Raw genomic sequence first — 24,161 nt, 5'->3', positions numbered from 1 at the left:
TCTCAAAAATAAATAAACATTAAATTTTTTTTTAAAGAAATATAAAAGGTTTATTGGCAGACCTGGAGCCAAGATAAATACCTTTTAAAATTTTTGTTTTGTTTCTTTTTGTTACTGTGTTATGTTCAAGCTATGGCTCATATTCTTACAAAATATAAAAAGGTTGCCAGCTCTAGCTTTTTAAATCCTAGAGAGCTTTTTAAATCCTAGAATTTTAAATTCAGAATTTTACAAAAAGATCATGAAAAAGGAGATTAGTTAAAAAGTGACTCCTTGTTAATGATCAGTACTTTACTTATAATAACAACTCTTTTAGAGACTTGTACAAAAAAAAAAAAAAGAATTTACAGGTTTTGGTCCCCAAACTCCCAGTTCTATAAAAACATAAGCAAAATGTGAGAATGTAGCTAAAACTAACAACACATAAGAGAGACACAGTCTTTTCACAGTGCTTATTTATGTGAGAATTTGTGTAAAAGTATATATGTCTGTTTTATAGGTGTTTATGTAAGCAAATAGTGGTATGTATGTGTGCACATGTATGTTAGATCACGTAAGTATGCTCAGTATTGTGTTAGAGAGTGTGGAGGGAGCTCATAGGAGGAGCATTTAACAAGAGTTGAATGTTTTGGGGTGCCTGAGTGGCTCAGTTGGTTAAGCATCTGACTCTTGGTTTTGGCTCAGGTCATGATCTCACAGTTCGTGAGTTCAAGCCTGCATCGGGCTCTGTGCTGACAGTGTGCAGTCTGCTTGGGATTCTCTCCCTCTCTTTCTGTTCCTTCTCTGCTTGTACTTTCTCTCTCTCTCTACATAACAAATAAACTTTAAAAAATTAATTAAAAAAACAAGTTGAATGTTTTGAGTTTTGATATAAAACCTGAGGCCTGAAGTTTAATAGGAATCAACATAGCACAGTTAAGTTTATTCCTAGTGGAGAAAACAACCAGAGCCAAAATGGAACAGAAGGACAAAGAACATAACATACTTTGAGAACTGAAAAAAATTCAGAATGGCCATAAAGGCAAGAAAGAGGGGGGAAGGCAACAACACAAAAGGGGATGAGAATAGTAGAAAATATGGGTGGTTGCCTGGTGTCCTCATCTTTGACAGTGAGATGGAGCTGACTGCACTACCCACAAGTGGTTGAAAATCAACCAATAAATATCATTTAGCATAATTTTTCCTGGGCCCTACCAAGTTGATATTTATAGGCATTATCTAAGTATTAGAAGACCTAAATAAAGCACCAAAGCCATTTCAGTGAAAACGCCATCAAGACCACATTAAAACATTAAAAAAAAACCTGAAATATTATGAGGTATTTAGAACATATTTGCCTGACTTACTCAACTCTTTAAGTTGTCATGAGATTCTGAAAGACTGAAAGATAGAAAATACTACTGCTAAGTGAAATTGCTAATCACTCCTAAACAAATACCTTCATAGTATTTAATGCACCAAGTAAGGAAGTTATGAAAATAACTGATACCAATTTAGTCCTTCTAGCGTAATTGTAGGTGGTAGATGGATTAGTAGGGAAGATCCATATTTCCTTCTTTCCTTCTCCGGACAGCCCCCTGATCCACTGAGTAGACAGCTGAGGAAAGCATATCTCCATTCATTTTATGGCTATTCTGGCATATGTTTGGGACAAGATATCTGTGTCAACTTCCCTAGCATGGATTTCTTTACTGGCACCTTCTTCCAGAATATTATTCTTTCTGTCTTCTCTCACTTTTTCTGAACCAGGGGGAACTCCCAATACTTATTCGTACATCCAGTTCTTTTCTCTACCTTCATATTCTCCGTAATATATTGTTTGATTGTCAACATGTTTGGCAGAGTTTTCATTTTTTTATCTAGTAATATTTTCATATCATTGACTATCTCCTTAACAGATGTGTCTATGTACCACCTTCAGAGTTATTAACTTTGACAAAGTTTATGATAAATTTACTAATATGATAACATTTACTAACGTTACAGTGTACCAGATTTCATGCTAGATGCTGATAGAGATATTGCTGTAATTAGAACTTTCCCCCCATTAGTTCCTACTTTTCTGAGGAAGGTCGTATCAAGAAAACAAGTCAATATTATGATATGATATTAAAAAATTTAAACTATCTCAGTGTGTGCTTATATCAACATGTACAATGTTATTCAAAATAACAATTTTATTATATTTATTCTACTGTGCTTACCAAGGTGGAAAAGTAACCTGCACCTCAGTGTGTGGTCCATAGGCCAGCCCCGTTGGCATCATTCAGTTGCTGATTAGAAAATACAGAACTTCTTATCCCATCCCAGACCTAATGAACCAAATATGCACTTTAACAAAATTCCCAGATGACTGTATCATACTAAAGTTTAAGATTGCTTCAGAATGCTTCTCTTCTCTCTCTCTCTCTCTCTGTCTTTTTAAGATTTTATTCTTAAGTAATCTGTACACCCAATGTGGGGCTTGAACTCACAACCCCAAGAACATGAGTCTCTACCAACTGAGCCAGCCAGGCACCCTCAGAATGCTTTTCAACAAAGGTTAAATGCATCTTAGCACTTACTCTACAGTTAGGTTGGCTAGAACATCCTACCATTCCCAGAACATCCAAGTTAGCCAAGATTTGCATTTCTATTTGTATGCATATGAACTTAGAATTTATAAAAATGAATTACATAGAGATGTATTGATTAAAAAATAGATATCTGGATGAATATTTTTCCATAGTGCAGCATTTTCCAAAGTTTGATTCATGCAACACTAACTCCATGAGATGTCAATAGGAATTAGATAAGGAAAATTTTTTCTATGACTTTCAAAATTTAAGAAATGATGAATTAATCAAGTACTTATTCAGGATTTCTCCAAGCATTTCATATGCTAATAATGTTCATTATAAACCTCCTATAAAACTTTGAGGTGTGTCTCTCAGATTTAACCAAAGAATGCTTTTCTTACAGAGTGTCTAAGGAGCCAAGATAAATACCTTTTAAAATTTTTGTTTTGTTTTCTTTTTGTTACTGTGCTATGCTCAAGCTATGCCTCATATTGGAAAATACTGCTATTATATAGTGACATATCTATGGAAAGACTTCACTTGGGAAGATATATCCTAGAATATTCCTTCTGTATATTTCTTCCTCATTTCTAAGTGCTAGAGCCTACAACTGTATATCAAGGAAATAGTAAACCTTCTATTTCCGTCAGTGAAATAATCACAAACAGAATATTAAGTAAGGCAGGGCAATATAGTGTGTTGGACTTCCAGAGATGATTTATGAAAACATCTCTCCCTTATTTCCTAGTTATCTTCTCAGGAGCTGGAACCACTGAAAACCTGAGGCAGCAGCCCAGACAAAATTTACTAGAAGTATATAAATTATACCTCAGTTTAGCTCAGGAAACACTTACAGAGTGCCTCCTCTATGCCAGGCATTGCGGTAAGCACTAGGTCTGTAAAGATAAAAAGGTCTTCCCTAAGAGATCTTTAATCCTAAATGGGGAGAAATTTAAGTAACAGATTATTTCAATATACTGTGGTGATGGTGATGATATAATAAATAATAGTTGACATTTATTGAGTGCCTACTATTCTCTGTTTACTGTTCAAAAGGCTGTATATGTATTAGCCTTTGTATATGTATTAACTTCCACAAAAGCTGTTTGATGTTGGTACTATTATCCCCACTATATGAGCAAATGCAATGAAAGGGATACATCAAGCTTCTTAGAGAGAGTGTAGGGTAGGGTGAAAGCAATTAAGGGAAGACTTCCTTGAAGAGATGCCTCTGATACTTCTTTGGTGGCTGTTTTTATTTTTTCCTCTGAAAGTACTGAAACACAATATTTGTACTACTTTCTAATCAATGATTGCCTTTGTTGACTTTAATGAATTGATCTAGAAAATAAAATGAACTGATGTTATTCTTCCTCACAGATTACATATATATACATTTAACAGAATACTTACCTGGACACATTTTTCCATCCAACAAATACTGGTGACATTAATCTTGAGACTCTGTTCACAGTTAGGTAGCTAACTCTCTGCCAAATAAGCCAAGGATTTATTGGCTCCATTGATGTTCCAGGCTATTTTTCCCTTCCACTCTCCTGACAAGCTCTATGCTGAATGCTATTGTCCTTACATATACATTTTTTAGTTGATGGTAATAAATTCATCAGACCTGAATAAAAAGAGCTCTGAACCAAATCTACTGGCCAATAGATTTATAATTAAATCATCTCTGTTCTCGCTTCCTCTTTATTACAATCTTAAGTAGGATCAACTGTGGGACACAAACAATCAACAACACATTTCCATAGCCAAGAAAGCACTTTGAGGATTCTAGAGATGTTTGTTTTTTTAAGACTAGTAGAGATCATTGGAACTAAATTTATTTCTACAACTCAGAAAAAAAAAATGTAAAGGACAGTGCATTTAAGGTCTGTAAACACAAGGGAAAATCTCCAGCTGAATCTAGAGTTGAGAGGAGAATGGAGGCTCAGACCAGCTGGTTGCTAAAGTACAGAAGTAAAATGGAAAATATAATTATCACTGTGTACTAAGATACTTTGAAGAACACTGCCTCTATGTTTTAAAAGAGCAGTCTCTTTTAGAGTAACTCACTTGAAATATTGAATGTCACTTATGTACCTGTTGTATCCTATCACCTAAGTAGATTTTCCTTTGGCAGACATATTAAAAATATGAGAATGACCTCACTGAACTGTGGTGTGCTAGCTTTCTAGGGAGGTAAAATGCCCAGATTTATAGCACTGGCCAATTTCTATGGTTTAAGTATTTCCCCCATGGCCAATTTCAAGCTATCAGATCATTTTCAAATCAGGAACTCAAATAGACTCATACTCTATACCACAAGTGGAATGGTTTCCCTCCTTTGAAAGAAGTCTTGCCTCCACCTTCACAGCTTCTTTCTCTGATCTCAAGCACTACTCCAATGTAGTCATTGGTTCCCCAACCTGTATATGGATCAGAATCACTTGGGAGCACTTACTGAAAATATAAACTCTCAGAGCCTTTCCCTAGATCTTCTGAATCAAAATCTCCAACAGGGATCTGGGGCAGATATCTGTTTTTTGTTTTTGTTTTTGTTTTTGTTTTTGTCTTTAAAAGCAAGGTTGGTGATTCTGATTCAGCCTTTTGGTTTCCTGGCCAGCAATTGAGAACCATTACATATACCATTGTTTCTAATGTGCGCTCTGTTCACTTCCATCCTTGAATGAAAGATTTTGAGCTAATAATCATCTATAACTCAATCTGCTCACTGAATTAGCCATAACTCTGACAGAAAATCCTAAAGGATTACTAAAACTCTTGACTAGACATTTTTCCTGACATTTTCCTAAATGCTCAAAAGCTTTCATGTCACTTATCTTTCCCTCTTAAGAATGTCTAACTTAGAACCTCTGCTTTTCTCAAAAAAAAAAAAAAAAATATGGCAGATTTCTAAGATACCTGTTTTTCATGTAACAGTTTCAAAATAAATATCTAGCAATTCCATTCAGAGAACTCCCTCTTGTTCATAGTATATACATTGATTTACCATAAGTACCTCATATTTTAGAGTTCATTATTGTATAATAAGACTGGAATTTATAATAAAATTAACTTACCACTACATTGACAATTTACTTTTACTTCTGCATTTACATATTTCAGACGTGCACTAAACTACTATAAGTATGTTATTGTGTTGGATTTAAATAATCGTTGAATGTAGTTCTTCATGAAACCCCATTCTCCCCCCCACCTTTTAACACCAAAGAATATCTTAAATGTTAGATTCATGGGAAATTGGGTGTAAAATATTGACAGCTATTCTATGACACCTCTCTACAGAAAATTTCCCTTACATACATACACATGTTCCCATACAACACATGGTTTGAAATAGATGTTTGAAGAAATGACTTATAGAATAGGATAGCTCTTGGGGCACCTGGGTGGCTCAGTAAGTTAAGCGCCTAACTTCAGCTCAGGTCATGAGCTGGTCTGTGAGTTCAAGCCCTATGTCAGGCTCTGTGCTGACAGCTCAGAGCCTGGAGTCTGCTTCAGATTCTGTCTCCCTCTCTCTCCCCCTTCCCTGCTCACACTCTGTCTCTCTCTCTCAAAAATAAATAAACATTAAAAAAAATTTTTTTTTAAAGAATAGGATAGCTCTTTGTTTTAGGAAACAGCCAGTTAGTTCCTTTACAATAAATTTTTGGCTTTTATGTTATGACATATTTTTAACTATTGCATCGTCTCTCTCCATATTTAAAGAAAAATCAGCAAATGGAAAAGAAAGCAGAATTTATTCCCTGTCAAAGTAAACAACCTCTTGAAAAACTGACATGCCCTTCCTTCCTCTCTGGCGGTCCAAAATAAATGTAGTCTGTTGCCTTTCAGCAAAGAGTGAACAAAAATAAACTTGGTCCTTCTGCCCTAAAACCCAAACCAAGTGTTTACCAAGATACCATTTTGTTACTTGGTTACCGTTACCCTGACTAGCCAGCTATCTTTGTAAAGAGCTCAGTCATCCATCCAAATCTATCTTTTTTTCCTTCTTGCTTTTTTTCTTCTTCTTTTCTTCTTTCTGTCTTAGGTGAAAACTGCTCAACTGATGGAAACACAGTGTCTAGAATGGGTGACTCTCTTGCTGCAGACTGTCTTTCCATCCTTCACAGTCAACTCAAATATCACCCTCTCATCATGCTCCCAAGAAGAATTTCTGTGTTTGTCTGCTTGCTTGTACCTCTATTTATTAATTATTTCATTCTACCTCTAGGATGGTTATACTTTCCCTTCAAATTGTATCAGAAGTAAAAATTTTTAAATAATTAAATCCAGATACCTTACCACATTTAGGAGCCCATAGCACTTCCCCACTTTTCATTGTTGTACCTATGTTCCAGTCCGTATCAGAAAAGGATTGTTTCCCAAGGGTCATTAAAGTCTCTTCCTATAGTAGCTTAGTGGGCTTTTTCTTTCAAATTACAGTTTCAGCAAAACCACATGAGTCCATTTTATGTCATATAAACAACTTAGACATTCCTGTTTTATGCTGAAAGCAACTGTGAATGATTTCAGCATAGAATCAATATGAAGTAACTGTTTTTGAAAACTTTAAATAGAACCAGTCACTTGGCAATCATAGTTGGGAAACTTTAATGTCAGCTTTAAAAAAATCTAGGATGTAAAACCAGAGGGTTAAGAAATGGAAAAGATAGAGAAAAATACATATATCATAATGTAGTAATCATACTGGGACTATCCCTTAAAAAGATAAAATGACATAAATTAAAATCACCCCTCAAAAAGGAGAAATTTTATGAACTGATGAATAATAAAAGTCAGTCAAATTTGGGAAGAGAAATGGGAGAGATCATGAGATTCTCTACGATGTTTCCAAAACAGAAAGTGTAATTCACTGAATAAATAAACAATACACCATTCTGTGTTTCATGAGGACAAGCAATAAATAATCAGGCAAATAATTATGAAATATCAAAACTCTCAGAAAGCCTGGACAAAATTAGATAGGGTACAAAGAAGAGAAGTAGCATTTGTTGAATGGCTACTATGGGCCAGACACTGTGCTGGGCAATTTACATAACTTACCTCATTTAGCAATCTTTAGGAGTTAGGTGGTGACTTTTATATTTTACAAATGAGGACACTGAGGCTTAAATTAATTATATAATTTGTTCAACTTCACACAGCTGGTCAGAGGCAGAGCTGGGATTTGAACCCAGGTTTGTCTGACCTTAAAGACTGATCCAAATACACACAGAGATCTCAAGAACTTGATTCTACACTGTGGTCTGGTGGATGAAAACAAAATGAGTTTTTAAATGCAGAAATGAGTGAACATATGTATTAGAACCAAATATAGTTTTTAAAGGCCTTAACCTCTTGAAAAAATGTATTCTCATACATTGCCATGTGAAGTTTGAACTTCAGGAGCTGCATTTATCTTAAGGAATCTTCGTACAGGAAAGATGGAGCTAACTGAAGAGTGTTCCACATGGGCCAACACAACAATCAAGAAAACAGAGATACTAATGAACAAATATGAAAGAGGCTAAATAGTCTCAACTCAACTAGGAAACTGCTCAAGAAGAATACAACAACTTTCTTCAAACACTCAAAGGGTGTAAGGGGACATAGGGAGCAGCAAAACGTAATTTACTGCCCTAGAACAAAGAGTTGTAATTAGATATAATTGGATGAAAGTGAGGAAAAAAGAGTGATTAATGTGAAAAAAAAATTCACTGCCAGTGAAAGGCATTTATGGGTGGGGAATGTCCCCTACAGAGTTGGAATAAAGAACTTTTATCACAAATAATAAATAATAAAATTTGACTGAGTGAAGCATTAAATGTAGGGAACCGTCTTGCACTAGGAAAATTCAGAATAATCTGTTCTGTTTAACCATTTCAGTTTTCTCTGGATTTGGGGTGTGTGTATGTGTGTGTGTGTGTGTGTGTTCTATTTCTAGTATCTTAGGATTGCAATGCTGTGGTGCTAAAATACTAAAAACCTATGAAAGAAATAATATGACCCTTTTAGGAGATTCATCAAAACATATTTCATGGCTGTCACTCATTCCAAGGCACATTCATTCAACAAAGATTGAATCACTAAAATGGTTCAGCATGGTCCTAGGCCATTCATCTCTTTGGATACAGAGATGAAAAGATGTGGTTTCTACCTTCTGGGCCTTCACAGTGTACTATATAGATAGCAGGGAGGTGAAAAATCATAAAGAGATTAAACTGGAGGCCAAAAGACCATCAATCATTAACAAATATTCATTAAGTGACTATAATTCATCCATTTTTTAAAAACTCAAACAGATTTACTTAACCAGTAAATCTTTCTAGGTGGCAGTCCCATCCTATTCACTGTATATATACAATAAAACAGAGTCCCTAATTCCATGGAAACAGACTATAAATAAATTTATCCAAGTAAATATGTAATTTAAAACTATAATAAGTGTTATGAAGAAAAGGGTACCATGATAGATTTTAGCAGGGATGAACCACATCAGTTGAAAGGAGAAGACAGATGGGGTCAGTAAGCATTCTTTATCCAAAAGAAAAAGGAGTTAGGGATGACTACAGTTCCTGGCTAGGCACTTGGTTAGATGGTGGCTGAGTAGAATGGAAATACAGAAGACTTTCTTCAACAAAAAGATAATGATGTTTGATATAACCAAATTCCTCAAAGCAAAATACCGTGTCTAAAATTATACTTAAAAGTCTTCCTGTAACAAAATGTATCTCTACACTCAAAAGTACTTTCTGCAGTTTTAACTGAAGTAGCAACCCAGGAAAATAAAATTAGCTATTTAGCCATCTAAGATCTTTTAGATATACCCGGGAATAAATAGTAACTGGCTCAGTTACAACTAGTAAACAGGAAAAGAATGATACAGAAATCAAATTGAGGGTCTGAGTAGTGGTCACATAGTAAAGCATTAAAAATAAAGGGTATGTCTTTTGTATTTATTTGCATTACTCATTTAAAGTATATAGAAAACACAGGAAATATACTTAAATACCTTACTTTTTCTTAAAGCATTGGATTTCTTTCACTGTGTGATGTACAATAACTCAAGAGACATTGCATTTCAGTAAGTGAAAGGCAAGTCTTAATTTATTTTCTTATTAGATTTATTCTAGCATATAATTTTATTTCAAATTAATATTCATCTTGAATATTGTTAAACTAGCTATCTTTGAACACAATGCATATCATATATAAAGGATGAATTTAAAAAATGGGCAATTACCTTTGTTTATAATGTTTTCTTTATTTTCCTATACCTGTTTGTCCACTAGCAAAAATAATTGATAGTAGAAGGAGAAAACAGTACCCAAAAAGGTAGAAGACTTCATTTTATATTAATTTAACTGCACACTTGATACAGTAGTAACAAATCATACTGCCTCTTTTCTGTTTAGAGCTACCTCTCAGTCATTGTCTTGGTCATAGCTCCAGTTCCCTCTAAGAACCTCGGCAGGCAGCTGGGCAGCTTTTGAAATGATTTTGATATTTAAAATTCCCCATCAGAAATTATGTAGGGCCTTGGCCTTTTCAGGGGAAGATGGTGTTGGGAGGCTGGGAGGCTCTGCTGAAGGAGTGGCTACTGGGCAGTGGTGAAAGCCCTTGACAAGCTGCTGCTTTCCCAGCTGAGGGCCTTGAACTTTGAGTTCTGTTTTTAGAAAAGCTAAATAAGGAGCAAATACTTTGAGGGTGTTTTGCTCCCAGCGTAGCTTTTACTAGCAGAATAGCAAAAGCTACAGCCATCAGGTAATAGTAAGGAGTCCTGGCAATTTTTAAAAGGTGTACGATGCTGAACTCAACTGGTTTTTCTGCAGTAAGCTTGGCATCGTGGACCACTCTCTGAATGAAAGATGTGCAAATGACTTCTGGAGTTGTGGTGAAGGTGGAAATAAAGAGAGAAGGCAGTGAAAGCTTTAGCAACTTCATCAGAATAAAGGAAGCCATAACTCTCACATTTTGTCCCTGGCCATCTTGTACTCATGTTTACATACTTATTATGTTCATGTAGATTCACAGCTGGGACTCTAGTCCTAAATTACATGGTGCAATATCTCCCTATAAGCAGCAGGATCATGGATCATGACCTACTCTTTTTCAATATGCTCTCACCCACAAAAGGAGAGTAAGAGCAGATGAATTTATTTTATCCAAAGAAAGGAACATGCAATAGGAGGCTAACCTAATTCTGTAAGACAAAGTAGGCAAGAAAGCTGTTTGCCACCAAATTCCTCCCAGATGCAAAGTGAGGAATTTCAGGATATTTTGGAAACCAATCAAATTATTAAAATTTCTTTTAAAAACAATCCATATCTGCAATAAGGTAGTTGTTGCTGTTTCCTCTGTGTTCCCATGCACCCCGGGGTGGGGGGGTGGCGGGGGGGCTACTCAATATAGCATTTACTGTCTGTAATTATTTATTTGCATATCTCTCTTGATTCACTGAAGAGCTAGTTATGACTCTGTATTCCTCTTTATATCTTCAGGTTCTAGCAAAGCTCATGTTAACACTAAACTTCAAAAACTCTTTGGCAAAGGTGTGAATGAATGAATGAATGAATGAGTGAATTAGTGAATGAATGGTGGACTTTTAAAAGCTAGTATGTTGATGATGCCTGACTGGCTCAGTTGGTAGAGTATATGACTCTTGATCTCAGGGTCATGAGTTTGAGCCCCACGTTGGGCACAGAGATTACTTAATAAAAAAAAAATTTTTTTAACCAGTATGTTTCAGCCAGATAATAACAGTCATTCTCTGAGCATTTGATGTACTAACTGCCTGATACATTGCTAAATATATACAATATCTCATTCAGTCCTCATACAGGAACCCTATGGCATATGTATTATTAATCTTGCTCCATCAATAAGAAAAGGGAAACTTGAAGAGGTTAATTTCACAAAATCCTGTAAAGAATCACCCTCGTAAACCAGAATTTGGACTCATGAGCCTGACTTTTAAGTTTGTGCCCTTACAAATTGTATGACACCACCTTTGTTTTATTTTCTGTCTTCCTAAAAGATCTTACAGGCAATTTCCAATCAAGCTGTATTGTGATTGAAACAATTATTAATTTCAGAGCCATACACATAAACAAGGTTATTTAAAAATGTGTTCATCCATTATTTCATGAACAATATGTTTTCTGGAAGAAGTTACTCCAGAACAGCCTCATGTCCTAACTCTTTTCTGCAAATGCTCATAGAGAGCCAGTGTTTCACATAATAGATGTACTTCTGCAAACAAATATCTGTAAATAAAATTTGGATAATATTTAGCAATTTTATATTCGTTATTTGAAAAGAACCTGTCATGAAATCTTTTGTAAAAGTACCCATTTCCCTCACCTGTTTTGAATATTTTGTATTATTATTTTAGGTTTTCTTATAACAGGACACATCAGTACAGAATGTATTATTTAAAAGTAGTCATTTGCATTATTAAAGAAACCTTGTGACATTATTTAGGAATTTAAAATGACATTTTTAATAACTTTATTCTGTCAATTTGGTTGAGAGAGCAGCAGTGGGCAAGTGGTTTGGGGAAAAGGTTTGGGAGGGATGAAAATTATTCCAATAATGAATCATTTAATACCTAGACAGGCTATCTGGCTGCCACTCAAAGCACCATTTTAGCTTTTTTTTTTTTTTAATGTTTATTTATTTTTAAGAGAAAGAGAGCACGAGAGGGGGAGAAGTAGAGAGACAGAGGGAGACAGGGGATCCAAAGCAGGCTCTATGCTGTCAGCACAGAACCTGACACAGGGTTCAAATCCACAAACTGTGAGATCATGACCTGAGCCAAAACCAAGAGTCAAAGACTGGAACAACTGAGCCACCCATGCGCCCCACCATTTTGGCTTTTAAGGACAATTCACCATAGCTGTGCACACCAAAAATTATAATGAAGGAAAAATAAGTTCAGAATGACAGTATATGATAATAGTTCAATCTTTACTATTCTATTGTCTTCCAACAAGAAGACAAAGCTGATGGAAGGATTTAGGTATGCCAACTGGGTTGTAACTGACATTCATCGTAATGAATATGTAAAAGGTTAAGTGCTTGGGTTGCACTTTAGAATCAACAGCCAATGAGAAATATATGTTGAAGAATCAGAACCTCAACCAGAATTTAAGCAGAACCTTTTTTTCCCCCAAGCAAGATGAAAATATATTTCCATTTTGGAAGAAAATAAGAAATGTAGATTATGTGTCAAATATTGACTGTTTTACAAACTTCAGGAGAGAGGTATGCAAGGCAAGCCTTGGTGTGCAGTTTGAAAAATATGCTGTGAAAGGTGTCAGTGCCATCTGCCTGGAGCTAGTTCTGCATAGTTTCCAAATGGTATTTTTATCTTGTAATTATGCAAAAAGTCACATTGACAGAAATCCACAGCACATGTGATAGAATCACATGAAATATGTGTAAGTTTTAAAGTATATGGTAGTACACAGAGGTCAAATCCTAAAAAGGCTTGAATTTTCTATTAGAGTAAAAGATAGTGGTGACAGTGGAAAACCATATATTACAATAGGTGGAAGTCTAAGACGTCTTTCTTCTGGCTCCCTTATCTGCTGTCAAGAACCAAGCTGACTTAGGTGCGTCTGGGTAGTTCAGTCAGTTAAGCATCCGACTTCAGCTCAGGTCATGATCTCACAGTTCACAGGTTTGAGTCCCATCAGGCTCTGTGCTGACAGCTCAGAGCCTGGAGCCTGCTTCAGATTCTGTGTCTCCCTCTCTCTCTTACCCCTCTGCCTCTCGCTCTCTCTCTCTCTCTCTTTCTCTCAAAAATAAATAAATATTTAAAAATTTTTTCTTAAAAAAAAAAGAACCAAGCTTAGAACTGAATATTGCAGTAACTATTGGTTTAGTCATCTCAAAATGATGCACTGTTTATATTGGATTATGTGATCTCATTTAGTATCATCACATAGCACTTTGATACATTTTGGTACATTTTGTGGTACATATTATATAACTCTCCAAGTTCTTTCCTAGGTAATTAATTAATTAAGAACAAATAACAAATCAACAATGCCTTGTTAACATGAGAGAAATATTAGTCATCCACTTTCATAAGCTAGAAATGTTAAAATGTTCCTCAATTTCTATTTGTTGCTCAACAGTTTCTTCTTCCTCCTCAAATGACCTCCAAATACTATCATTTCAATCTAAAAATTGATTTTTCACATCCAACCTTTCCTCTGTTCCCACATCTACTCTCTTAGTCCAGTTCCTTGTTCTCTGTCATTTCTTATCAGTCTCTCCCTACTCTAGACTATTTCACACAATGCCACCAAAGTATCTTCAAAATTAAATCATAATCATGTCATAATTCTGCTCTTTGAAAGTGTTACTTCCGGGGTGCCTGGAGGGCTCAGTTGGTTGAGCATCTGACTTCGGCTCAGGTCATGATCTCACAGTTCATGAGTTCGAGCCCCATGTCAGGCTCTGTGCTGACAGCTCAGAGCCTGGAGCCTGCTTTGGATTCTGTGTCTCCCTCTCTCTCCGTCCCTCCCCCAGTTGCACTCTGTCTCTCTCTCAAAAATAAACATTAAAAGAAGAAAGAAAGGAAGAAAGAGTTACTTCCTATGTCTCTTTATACCCGTAGAACAAAAATCAACTTCTTGGGTTAGGCCCTTCTCAATCTGGCTCCAACCCTAACTCTGACTTTTTCTTCTGCTTCATCAACTTCAACTACCTTCCACTCAATGGACATTCTAAAATTCTCATGCTCTCCAAGGAGGCCATGCCCTTTCACATATGATTCCCACTGCCTGGAATGTCCTTCAGGTCAATTCCACAAATACTAATGTGGGCATCTGCCATATACCAGACACTGTTCTGGGGACTGGAAAACAAAAATAAGAAGATAAAGATGCATCTGTCAATGAGTCCAAAGTCTGGTAGTAAGGGCAACATGTATACAAACAAATAATGATGTACTATGATACACACAATATAGAAGTATATACTAAAAGCAGAGGCAGCACAGAGGAGAACGTGGTAAACTGTCTGGAGGGAGCCAGACAAGGAAACATGTCAAGATCCAGACAGACAAGGTGGGAAAGGCAATGCAGGTGTAACAAGGGGCACCGGGGCAGGAAAGAGCTTCACATTTTCAGGAAGCAGTAAGCTTCCACATGTAATGTGAAAACATAAAATGCAATAGGGATGAACTTTACAGTTGAAAATGGCTAAGATGCTACATTTTGTCATATCTGTTTTTGGCCACAATTAAATTTTGTTTTCATTATTTAAAATAAATGCAGTGGGGGGAGTATCCAAAGACTGGGATAAACAACAACCTGTCTTTCCCTCCTTCTCAGCTTGCAAAGTCATACTCATCTTTTAGGATCAGCTCACATGTCTAAATGACCCCTCCTTTGCAGTTCCTATGTGGCTCCCTCAGCCTGTCTTCCTTTTTCTATGCTCCCTGTAGCACTCCTAGGCTTCTGTTAGAGTACCTAGTCACGGCATATGGAAAGTTTTTGTTTACTCCTCTGTTTCCCCAACAATACTATGAGTTCCCTGAAGGCTGGCACCATTACTTATACAAGCATAGATCCTACACCTCTACAAGAATTATTTCTTGAATTAAATTGTTAGTTAATCCGCAATTAATTAACCATGTGCCAGCCACTACACGAATGTAGCCATATGCTACATGCATGATCTCCTTTTATCCATACAACAACTGTATGAGGATAGATATTGTTCTCATTTCCATTTTAAAGACAAGAAAACTGGGATAACTAGAAGCTAGGTATGTTGCCAGAGGTCACAGCCAGTAGTTGAGATCTGAAGCCAGATTGAGGCCAAACTGTGATTTTAATGACAAAGAAAATAATCAATAAAAAGATGTTTCCAAGGGAATAAAGGAGGGAATGGGATCTTACAATATTAGTTGAGAAGACTTAGCAGGAAGTGTTAGCCTAGTAGGTGTCAGACTGTGCTATGTACCTTGCTGAAGTCATTTCATTTAAAATAATTTCATCCTCGGGGATTAAGTGTCCGACTTCAGCTCAGATCATGAACCTTGCGTCAGAGCCCACTTTAAATCCTCTATCCCCCTCTCTCTCTGTCTCTCTCCCACTCACTCTCTCTCTCTCAAAAATAAACAAACATAAATAAAATAAAATAAAATAAAATAAAATAAAATAAAATAAAATAAAATAAAATAAAATAAAGTAAAGTAAAGTAAAATAAAATAATTTCATCCTCCTGAAATCTCTATGAGACCCAGATATCCCTCTGAAGTTCAGGACAGCTGGGCTCTGGTGAGAGCTCTCTTCTGGGTTGTAGACTGCTAACTTCTCATCATAGCTTCACATTCTTCACAGAGAAGAGAGTGCTGAGCTTTCCATCCCCTTGTAAGGGCACCAATCTCATCACCCCCAAGACTGCATCCAAACCTCCCAAAGACCCCACCTCCAGATACCATCAAATGGAGATTAGGCTTCAACATATGAATCTGGAAGGGTCCACAGCACTATGTGAATTAAATCCAGCTTTCTCCCTATCCCATACCTGAACCCTCTTGGCTATATCACTATCACTACAGATTCATGACTACTGACCTCAAGTGTAGCCTTTCTGTGCCCAGCAGTTATACTTCACTATCTATGTCTCTCATTCACTCTCCTGCTTCCACTCTTCATCGCTCTGACCTGGTGACTTTGCTTCCTATTTCATCCAGAAAAATCAGAAAAAAAGCAATCAGAAGAACAATTCCAGTAACTCCCACTACTGCATTTATCCACTTTCCTGCATCGGTGCCCATATGCTCTGCCCTGCATCCTGTTACTATGAACTGCTCATGTTCCTACCCAAGGCCAACACCTCCTCTTTCCCCCTTTCTATTGGATCATTCCCATTCAATGTCAAACATTTGTAATCTATTTTATCTTACCATAAACAAAGCAAAAACTAGAACCTTCACTTGCATTCCTATCCCCTCCAGTTTTAGCTACCACCACATTTCTGTGCCTTTCTAGAAAAGCTCCTCAAAAGAGTTATCTGTTCCCATGCTCAAATTCCTCTGCTCCGACCTCCTTAATCCTCTTCAGATGGACTCACCACTCATCATTATGGTGAAACTGTCCCTATCGAGGACACCGATGGTCTTCATGTTGTCAAATGCAAAAATATATCCCCATGCCCCATCTTCTAGGCCTCTCAGCATTTAACCCAGCGAATGTTGCCTATGGAAACCTTGTTTAGCTTCCAGAACACCACACTCATGACCTTTTTTCCTTTCTCGCTAATTGCTCCTTCTTTGTTACCTTTGCTGGTTCATTCTCAACACCCCAAGCAAAAGCCATTCACATTTAATGCCCTCTAATCTAAAATAAATAATGTAGTTCGTTTTTCAGCAAATTTGCCTTCTTGATTATATCTTCTTATCTGTAATTTAATTAGCTTTCATTCTCAGCATATACCAAGTGGTTAAAGGAGGAGTCTTAGAGGTACGCTGGGTGGTAAAGGGAAACTATTTCAGGATTGCCAGGCCTGATCTTCACAGATAACCTCGTTACTCATCAGTCCTTGTGTGTCCTCTCTGTTGTAGAGTGTTCCTGTCATCCAGTGGGATCAGCTGTCCTTCCTTTCAGCTCAGTGACCTTCTGTGACCCCAGCAATGGTGACTGCCCTTGCAAGCCTGGGGTGGCAGGGCCACATTGTGACAGGTGTATGGTGGGGTACTGGGGCTTTGGAGACTATGGCTGCAGGCCCTGTGACTGCGCAGGGAGCTGTGACCCACTCACAGGCGATTGCATCAGCAGGTGAGTGCACATGGCTCTTGCTCTGTCTCTGTGTCCTTTGGATTCTTTTGAAGATCTAGTAGTGACTTAGAAAGTCTTACATGCTGTCAGTGGAGCAAAGATGCATTTGCACAGCTCTTTGAAGAATGTTCGTCAAATTTGTTCTTGCAAGATTCTCGAGATGGTCTGGTTCATTTTACAAAATAAATTATTAATCTTAACAATAGTCCCTTAAAACACTATTTCTGAAAACTAAAGGGATGGGAAAGTACCTGATTAGATTTACAGCTCCATAAATACATTCATTTCATTCAAGTTCTAAGAAATTCCTTAACTTCATCATTTTCTATTTTATTAGCAGCACAGACATGGACTGGTATCATGAAATTCCTGACCTCCATTCCATGAACAATAAAAGTGAACCAGCCTGGGAGTGGGAGGGTGAGCAAGGATTTTCTGCACTTCGACACTCAGGTGAGATGATAGATGTAACCAGATACCATATTTCCAGGTCTGGTCTTGAGTAACAGTGATTTGCGACAAACCAGGAAACAACTCTTGTATCCTATGAGGGGGATGCTTTAGCTCTAAGGTTAATAAAGTAGTGACTCCCGTAAGTATAGAACTATTCAATTTAGTTAAGGAGTATTTTAACAAGCTTCTGTTTATTTTCTGATTATTAGAGGAACATATATAATTAGTATAGAAAATCTGGAAAATTCAAAACATCACAGTAAAAAAAAAAAATCCAAATCTCATTACCCAAGCTGTTAGTGTTTTGGTGTGTCTTTCTCTGTCTAAAATACACTCTTTTACAGAGGTGAGAGCTACTGAATATGTCACGTTTGGAAATGTAGAGATCCTTTTAAAGGAAAAATGTTCTTACAGACCTAGTGTAATTTAATATGCACAAAGGCAGGTGTGAACTCCTTATGTTTATATCTTTTATACAACTAGAAGACAATAAAACTAACAAAATTCAAATTAACACCATTAATTCAAGATGAAAAATAATTTTTACTGAAGCCAAAGCACTCTTCACTACATAAATATGGTTCTTTAAGTCTGCCAGGTCTATACTACTATTTCCTCTCAGTTTTCCTATGGTGTTTATCTGTTCCTTCGTTTGAGGAGTATGCCATAATATTGGTGTGAATACATAATTTCTGTGTTCATCCTGCCTCTATTCTTTTCTTGTAGAAAGTTGAGTGGTGCTATTCACCACAAACACAAATGTGGGCAGGAGATCTTGTGTCAGCATTTGGTTGTAAAGAGCTCCCCAAATGATACAAATGAAACTTATAATAAGTTTTTTAACTTTTTTATTGGGGTATAATTCACATATAACATATTAGTTTAGGTGTACAATATAATGATTCAATATTTGTGTGTACTGTGAAATGGTCACCAAAAAAATTCTTTGTATTAAACATTACAAATGCCCAAAATGTATTATGAACACCCATATACACACACCTATCAAAACTTTAAGTTTTGCCATAATTGTTTTATATGTTCATTTAAATTTTAAAGTGTTATACATACATTTGAAGACCTGTATCAATCTCCAACTTCACTAGCCTCCCCTACTCCACAGAGTAATCGCCACCCTGAATTTTGGTATTTATCGTTCACTTTCATATTTTTACTATTTTACTACACATATACATAGAGTGTTTTTAGGACTGCATGTACATAACTTACCTACCCCTTTAAAGCTTTTTTTGACCTACATATGTATTTTTTTAGATTTATGCATTCTATTATTTGAATATATCACTTTTTATTCTCTCATTATTTGCCATTTAGGATATTTCCAATTCCTAATTTTCCACTGTTATATGTAATGCTACCACAAATGTCCTCTTAAATGTAACTTGGTGCACTTGAGAAGGAGTTTCACTAGAGCAGGGGCTGGTAAACTGTCCCTCAGACCAAATTGGGCCTGCCATCTGTTTTTCTACAGCCCACAAACTACCTGCTCTAAGGTTTAGATGGTTATAGCTTAAATAGTTACATAAGTGGGGCACCTGGGTGGCTCAGTTGTTTAAGGGTCCAACTTTGGCTCAGGTCATGGTCTCACGGCTCATGGGTTCTAGCCCTGTGCTGGGCTCTGCGCTGACAACCTAGAGCCTGGAGCCTGCTTCAGATTCTGTGTCTCCCTCTCTCTCTCTCTCTGCCCCTCCCCCACTTGTGCTCTCTCTCTCCCTCTCTCTCTCTTTCTCTGTCTCACACTCTCTCATGTGTGTGCATGCTCTCTCTCTCTCTCTCTCTCTCAAAATAAACTTTAAAAACATAAAATAAATAGTTATAGAAGTACCTACATCAAAATCTTTAATTTTGTCTCTTAGGCCAACATATTTGTTATCTGTCCCTTTATAGAAAATGTTTGCTGAACCTTCTTCTAGGGTACAACCTAGCCACTGTTGGGTCACAAGTATGCTTTTTATCAGATTTACCACATACTGCCAAGTAGCTCTCCAAAGCAGTTGTACAGATTTGCATTCCACCACCAGAGATGACATCCTGCTGCTTGTTCCACATCCTCACTGATACTTCGTATTTATGTAACAAACTTGTGTGTAACACATATGAGGGGCCAAGGACTATTCTACCTCACTAACTCAGGCACAGTTCAACTCCTTTAACATTTTCTGACTTCTGAAGTTAACATTATCAAACCTCTCAACTTTTGCCCATCTGGTGAGTGTGAAATGGGACCCTGCCATTATAAGTTGTATTTTCCGGATTACTAACAGTTTTAGTAGCTTTTCATGGTTTCTTGGCCATTCAGGTCTCTTATTCTGTGTATTTCCAATTCGTAATTTTCTCATTACTTAGTAGTTCTTTGTAAATTCATTCATCTATCCAACAAATATTTATTGCATACCCATACTATGTGTCAGTACTGTAAATATAGTAATAGAACAAAACAGACAAAAATCCCAGACTCCAAGGAGTTTACATTCTTGTGGAGGAAGACAATAAATAAATAAATAAAATTTTGTGTCATGTTATCTAATATAATAGAGAAATAAAGCAAGAAGGGAGATAATAAATGGTTGGGAGGGGCATACTTTTAAATAGGATGATCAAGGAAAGTCTTTTGAAGGTGATGTTTGCAGAAGAACACCTGAAAAAGGTAAGAGTGAGCTATACAGATAAAAGAGGGAAGAGAGTTTAGGCAGAAGATACTGCAAGTGCAGAAGCCCTGTGGTGAGCAAAGAGACCAGGGTGATTGGGGCAGAGCAAGAAACCACAATTTTAATTCATTTTCATAGAGGACTTATGGACTCTTCAAGAATCAAGAATCCAAATTTGAGAAATACTGGTATTTGCAATTCTGTATCATTTTTTTTTTTCACTTAACCTGATCTTACGATCCTTTTCCTAATGTTTTCATTTTAGGTCACAACAGGAAAGAAGGTGGGAAAGATAAAGAAACACAAAGTTGTCATATTTATCTTTTCAGCATTTGAAAAAGAAAAAATCTTTCTCATTAATTTTTTGCCTCAATGCTAAATAGTCTGAATTCTATAATTTTAACTTTAACCACTTGCGAAAGTTTTCTTCTATTTCTCTAACACAATGATTTTCATAATTATCCAACTTTGTCCGCTAAGCCAAATCTGTGAAAATCAACTTTTTAGCATGATAGGACATTCATTAAGCCAATCACGTTACTAGGGAGCTGGCGACACACCAATTAAGCACGTAACTTGCTGGCATCAGAATGACTCCAGACTCACATCCACAACAGCTGTTAGGTCTGTGATATCCCCCAGAGAGTCTCTGAAATTCATCTGGAGGGGCTCCAGATTGAGGAAGACATTGTTCAGTTTCCTGCTAAACAGCAAAGTTCCCACTGGATATAGAATAGTGCTCCTGGGCACCTTTTACCAACAAAGAAGTGATAATCAGTTTCCTAAGCACCACAGTTCATTCTCGAATACATGTGCCTGCCTACCTATTTACCTACCATAAGTTTCCATAACTAGAAGTGTAATGCACTATACCAGCAAGATAATTTCTACCACTTCTTGTGAGACAGAGAACATTAGATACATACTTTTACCTCCTGTACAACAAATCTGGCTTTAACTAGTACCACAGAACTTATATAACAAAACTGGCTTGAACTAGTACTATAGAATTTGTTCAACACAACTGGCTTTACCTGGTACCACAGAACTGTAAATGATGTTTCTCATAACCCAGTATTAACTAACTAGGTTCTTCTACCCTTCCAGATTTCCTTTTAGAAAACACATCTGGGGGCACCTGGGTGGCTCAGTCAGTTAAGCGCCCAACTTCGGCTCAGGTCATGATCTCACAGTTCACGAGTTTGAAGCCCATGTTAGGCTCTGTGCTAACAGCTTGGAGCCTGGAGCCTGCTTTGGATTCTCTCTCCCTTGCTCTCTAACCATCCCCCGCTTGCACTCTGTCTCTCTCGCGCTCAAATATAAATAAGTGTTAAAAAATTTTTAAAAAAAGAAAACACCTCTGGGTTAAATAAAGCCTGATCAACAAAGATTCATTCAAAAACAAATTTGAATGTCTGATTTCTTAACATGAAAAAGGGAGTATTGGAAAGCAGCCACAGAATATCTTCAAATAACAGAACTTTGTATATTCTTGTTGGCTGAAGGACTAAAAAGAACATAAGTTAAGGAATAATACATGCCCTTTGGAGCTCAATTGGTTTTTTTAGCATGGTGGTTACCATACTCTCCAGCTTTGGTGGAATTATCAAAGGCCCTGGGCTATCTACTTAGGTTACTACAATTCCTGAAGGAGTAACCATCTCTGCTATGTTTAGATGATACGCAATATTATTTAACAAATCACAACAGCTAATTTTAAGCACCTGTGATTTCTCATTCCCACTATTTAATTCCACTGTGATTTTCCACTGGCAAAATCTCATTCTCTGGTTTCTAACAGCTTTAGTCAGAGTCAGCATGTCACTATTTGCCACATTACCATGTCTACCCAACCTCATCTCACCGGAATCCTACTCCCATTTCCACCTGCGTATTCTGTCAGCAACTCTAAGTCATTATATTCTCCTCATACTAGACCTCTGTTGTTTTTGCCTACCCAGATCCATTTCCCCCTCTTTATTCCTGCTATTTCTGTGGCAGCTTAACCCAAACTTTCTCTAGGGAACCAGCCTTCTCCCATTTAGTAAAGTCTTGGTGAGGCCAATCAGATGTTCTCTCCCCGGAATTTGTGAGCTGAAAGTGACAAAGTCTGAAAGTAATCACAGTTCGTGATTCTAATGACACAGCCATAAAAGAGACTGTATAACAGTTCCTGGTACCTAGATCTCTGGCGCTGTCCTGATTCTTGTCTTTTCTGAGTTCTGGTTCTTCAGCTTTTTCTCCTTTCTATGAGCTACTCCATATCCTTTCAAAAATTAAGTTAAACCATTGGTTGCTACCAAAAACCACAAGTTACACACTCCTGAAGTGTTCTCCTCCTAACGTCTCTATTTCTGTTAGTAATACTTTAGTCTTCTGTCATCTTAGCTGAAAACTCCAAATTCATCCTTAGGCTTCCTCTTCCCTTGCTGTAATCCAATCCATTGACAAGATTTGTAGACCCTAACTCTGCATCCTCCCTTAATATTCCTTCTTTTCTAGACCCACAGCCATTTCTTTAGTTCAGACCTACATTTCATCTGACTTAGGGAGACAGTACAGTGGAAAGATCAGGGGCTTCAGATTCTCCCAGACCCTGGCTTAAAATCTGGCTTTTCTACTTGTTAGCTTTGCTGCCTTGGATAAGCTAATTAACTTCTTTGAGCCTTTATGTTTTCATTTGTTAATAAAGCCTGTTCCATGTGGTTATTATAAATATTAAACAAGACCATATAAAGTTCCTTACATAGTTTATGGCTTATAGATGGCACTCAATTCAGTTACTGTTGTTACCATCAATATCATCATCTTCTAATTGGTCCCCATCTCCATTTTCTCTCTTTTCCGGTACTTTTGATATGGTAATGCCAGGTTAATTTTCACATATATATATATATACACGTACGTGTATATATATATATATACACGTATATATATATATATATATATATACACGTATATATATATACGTATATATATATACGTGTATATATATACACGTATATATATATATATTTAATTCATGTAACTTCTTTAATCTGATAAACTTCAAAAATTCGTCTTTATCAATGGGCAAAATGGGTGAAGGAGAGCAGGAGATACAGGCTTCCAGTTATGTAATGAATAAGTCATGGGAATAAAAGCCACCACATAGGGAATATAGTCAATGATACTGTAATAGCATTGCATGGTGACAGATGGTAGCTACATTTGTGGTGAACACAGCATGACATATAGACTTGTTGAAATGCTATGCTGTACACCTGAAACTAATGTAACATTGTATGTGACTTGTACTCAAATTTAAAAAAAAAATTCTCCTTTATCTAACAAATTAAATTCAGGCCCTAATTGCATTATCAGTCAAGGTCCTCCATGATGCCTTCTACTATTCACAACTCAATCTGTACCCAGGAAAAACAGAAACTTTTATTCTTCCATGAACACACTCTGCCTTTCTCTCTTACATTTCTTTACTCACTCTTTTTTTTTTTTAATTTTTTTAATCTTTTTTTTTGAGAGAGAGAGAGAGAGAGAAAGAGAGTGCCAGAGTGCAAGTGGGGGAGAAAGAGAGAGAGAGGGAGACACAGAATCTGAAGCAGGCTCCAGGCTCTGAGCTGTCAGCACAGAGCCAAACATGGGGCTCAAACTCATGAGCCATGAGTTCATGCCCTGAG

At 36.8% G+C, this 24,161-nt stretch overlaps 1 protein-coding gene across 2 annotated transcripts in view; it reads left to right on the top strand.

The window, feature by feature from the left end:
* NTN4 (netrin 4) overlaps positions 1 to 24,161 on the top strand; it is a 124,893-nt gene that overhangs the window by 88,328 nt on the left and 12,404 nt on the right. Inside the window, exons 6-7 of one of the 2 annotated variants that reach the window (XM_045467059.1) lie at positions 17,149 to 17,362; positions 17,703 to 17,815. In XM_045467059.1, coding sequence (XP_045323015.1) covers positions 17,149 to 17,362; positions 17,703 to 17,815 — 327 coding nt within the window. Of the gene's footprint in view, positions 1 to 17,148; positions 17,363 to 17,699; positions 17,816 to 24,161 lie in introns of both variants that reach the window. The other variant, XM_045467058.1, reaches the window with a different exon arrangement.

The sequence above is a fragment of the Leopardus geoffroyi genome, chromosome B4, assembly GCF_018350155.1.
Source record: "Leopardus geoffroyi isolate Oge1 chromosome B4, O.geoffroyi_Oge1_pat1.0, whole genome shotgun sequence".
Taxonomy (NCBI): Eukaryota; Metazoa; Chordata; class Mammalia; order Carnivora; family Felidae; genus Leopardus; species Leopardus geoffroyi.
Note: the sequence above shows the minus strand (reverse complement) of the source record. Positions and strands in the feature narration are given on the sequence as shown.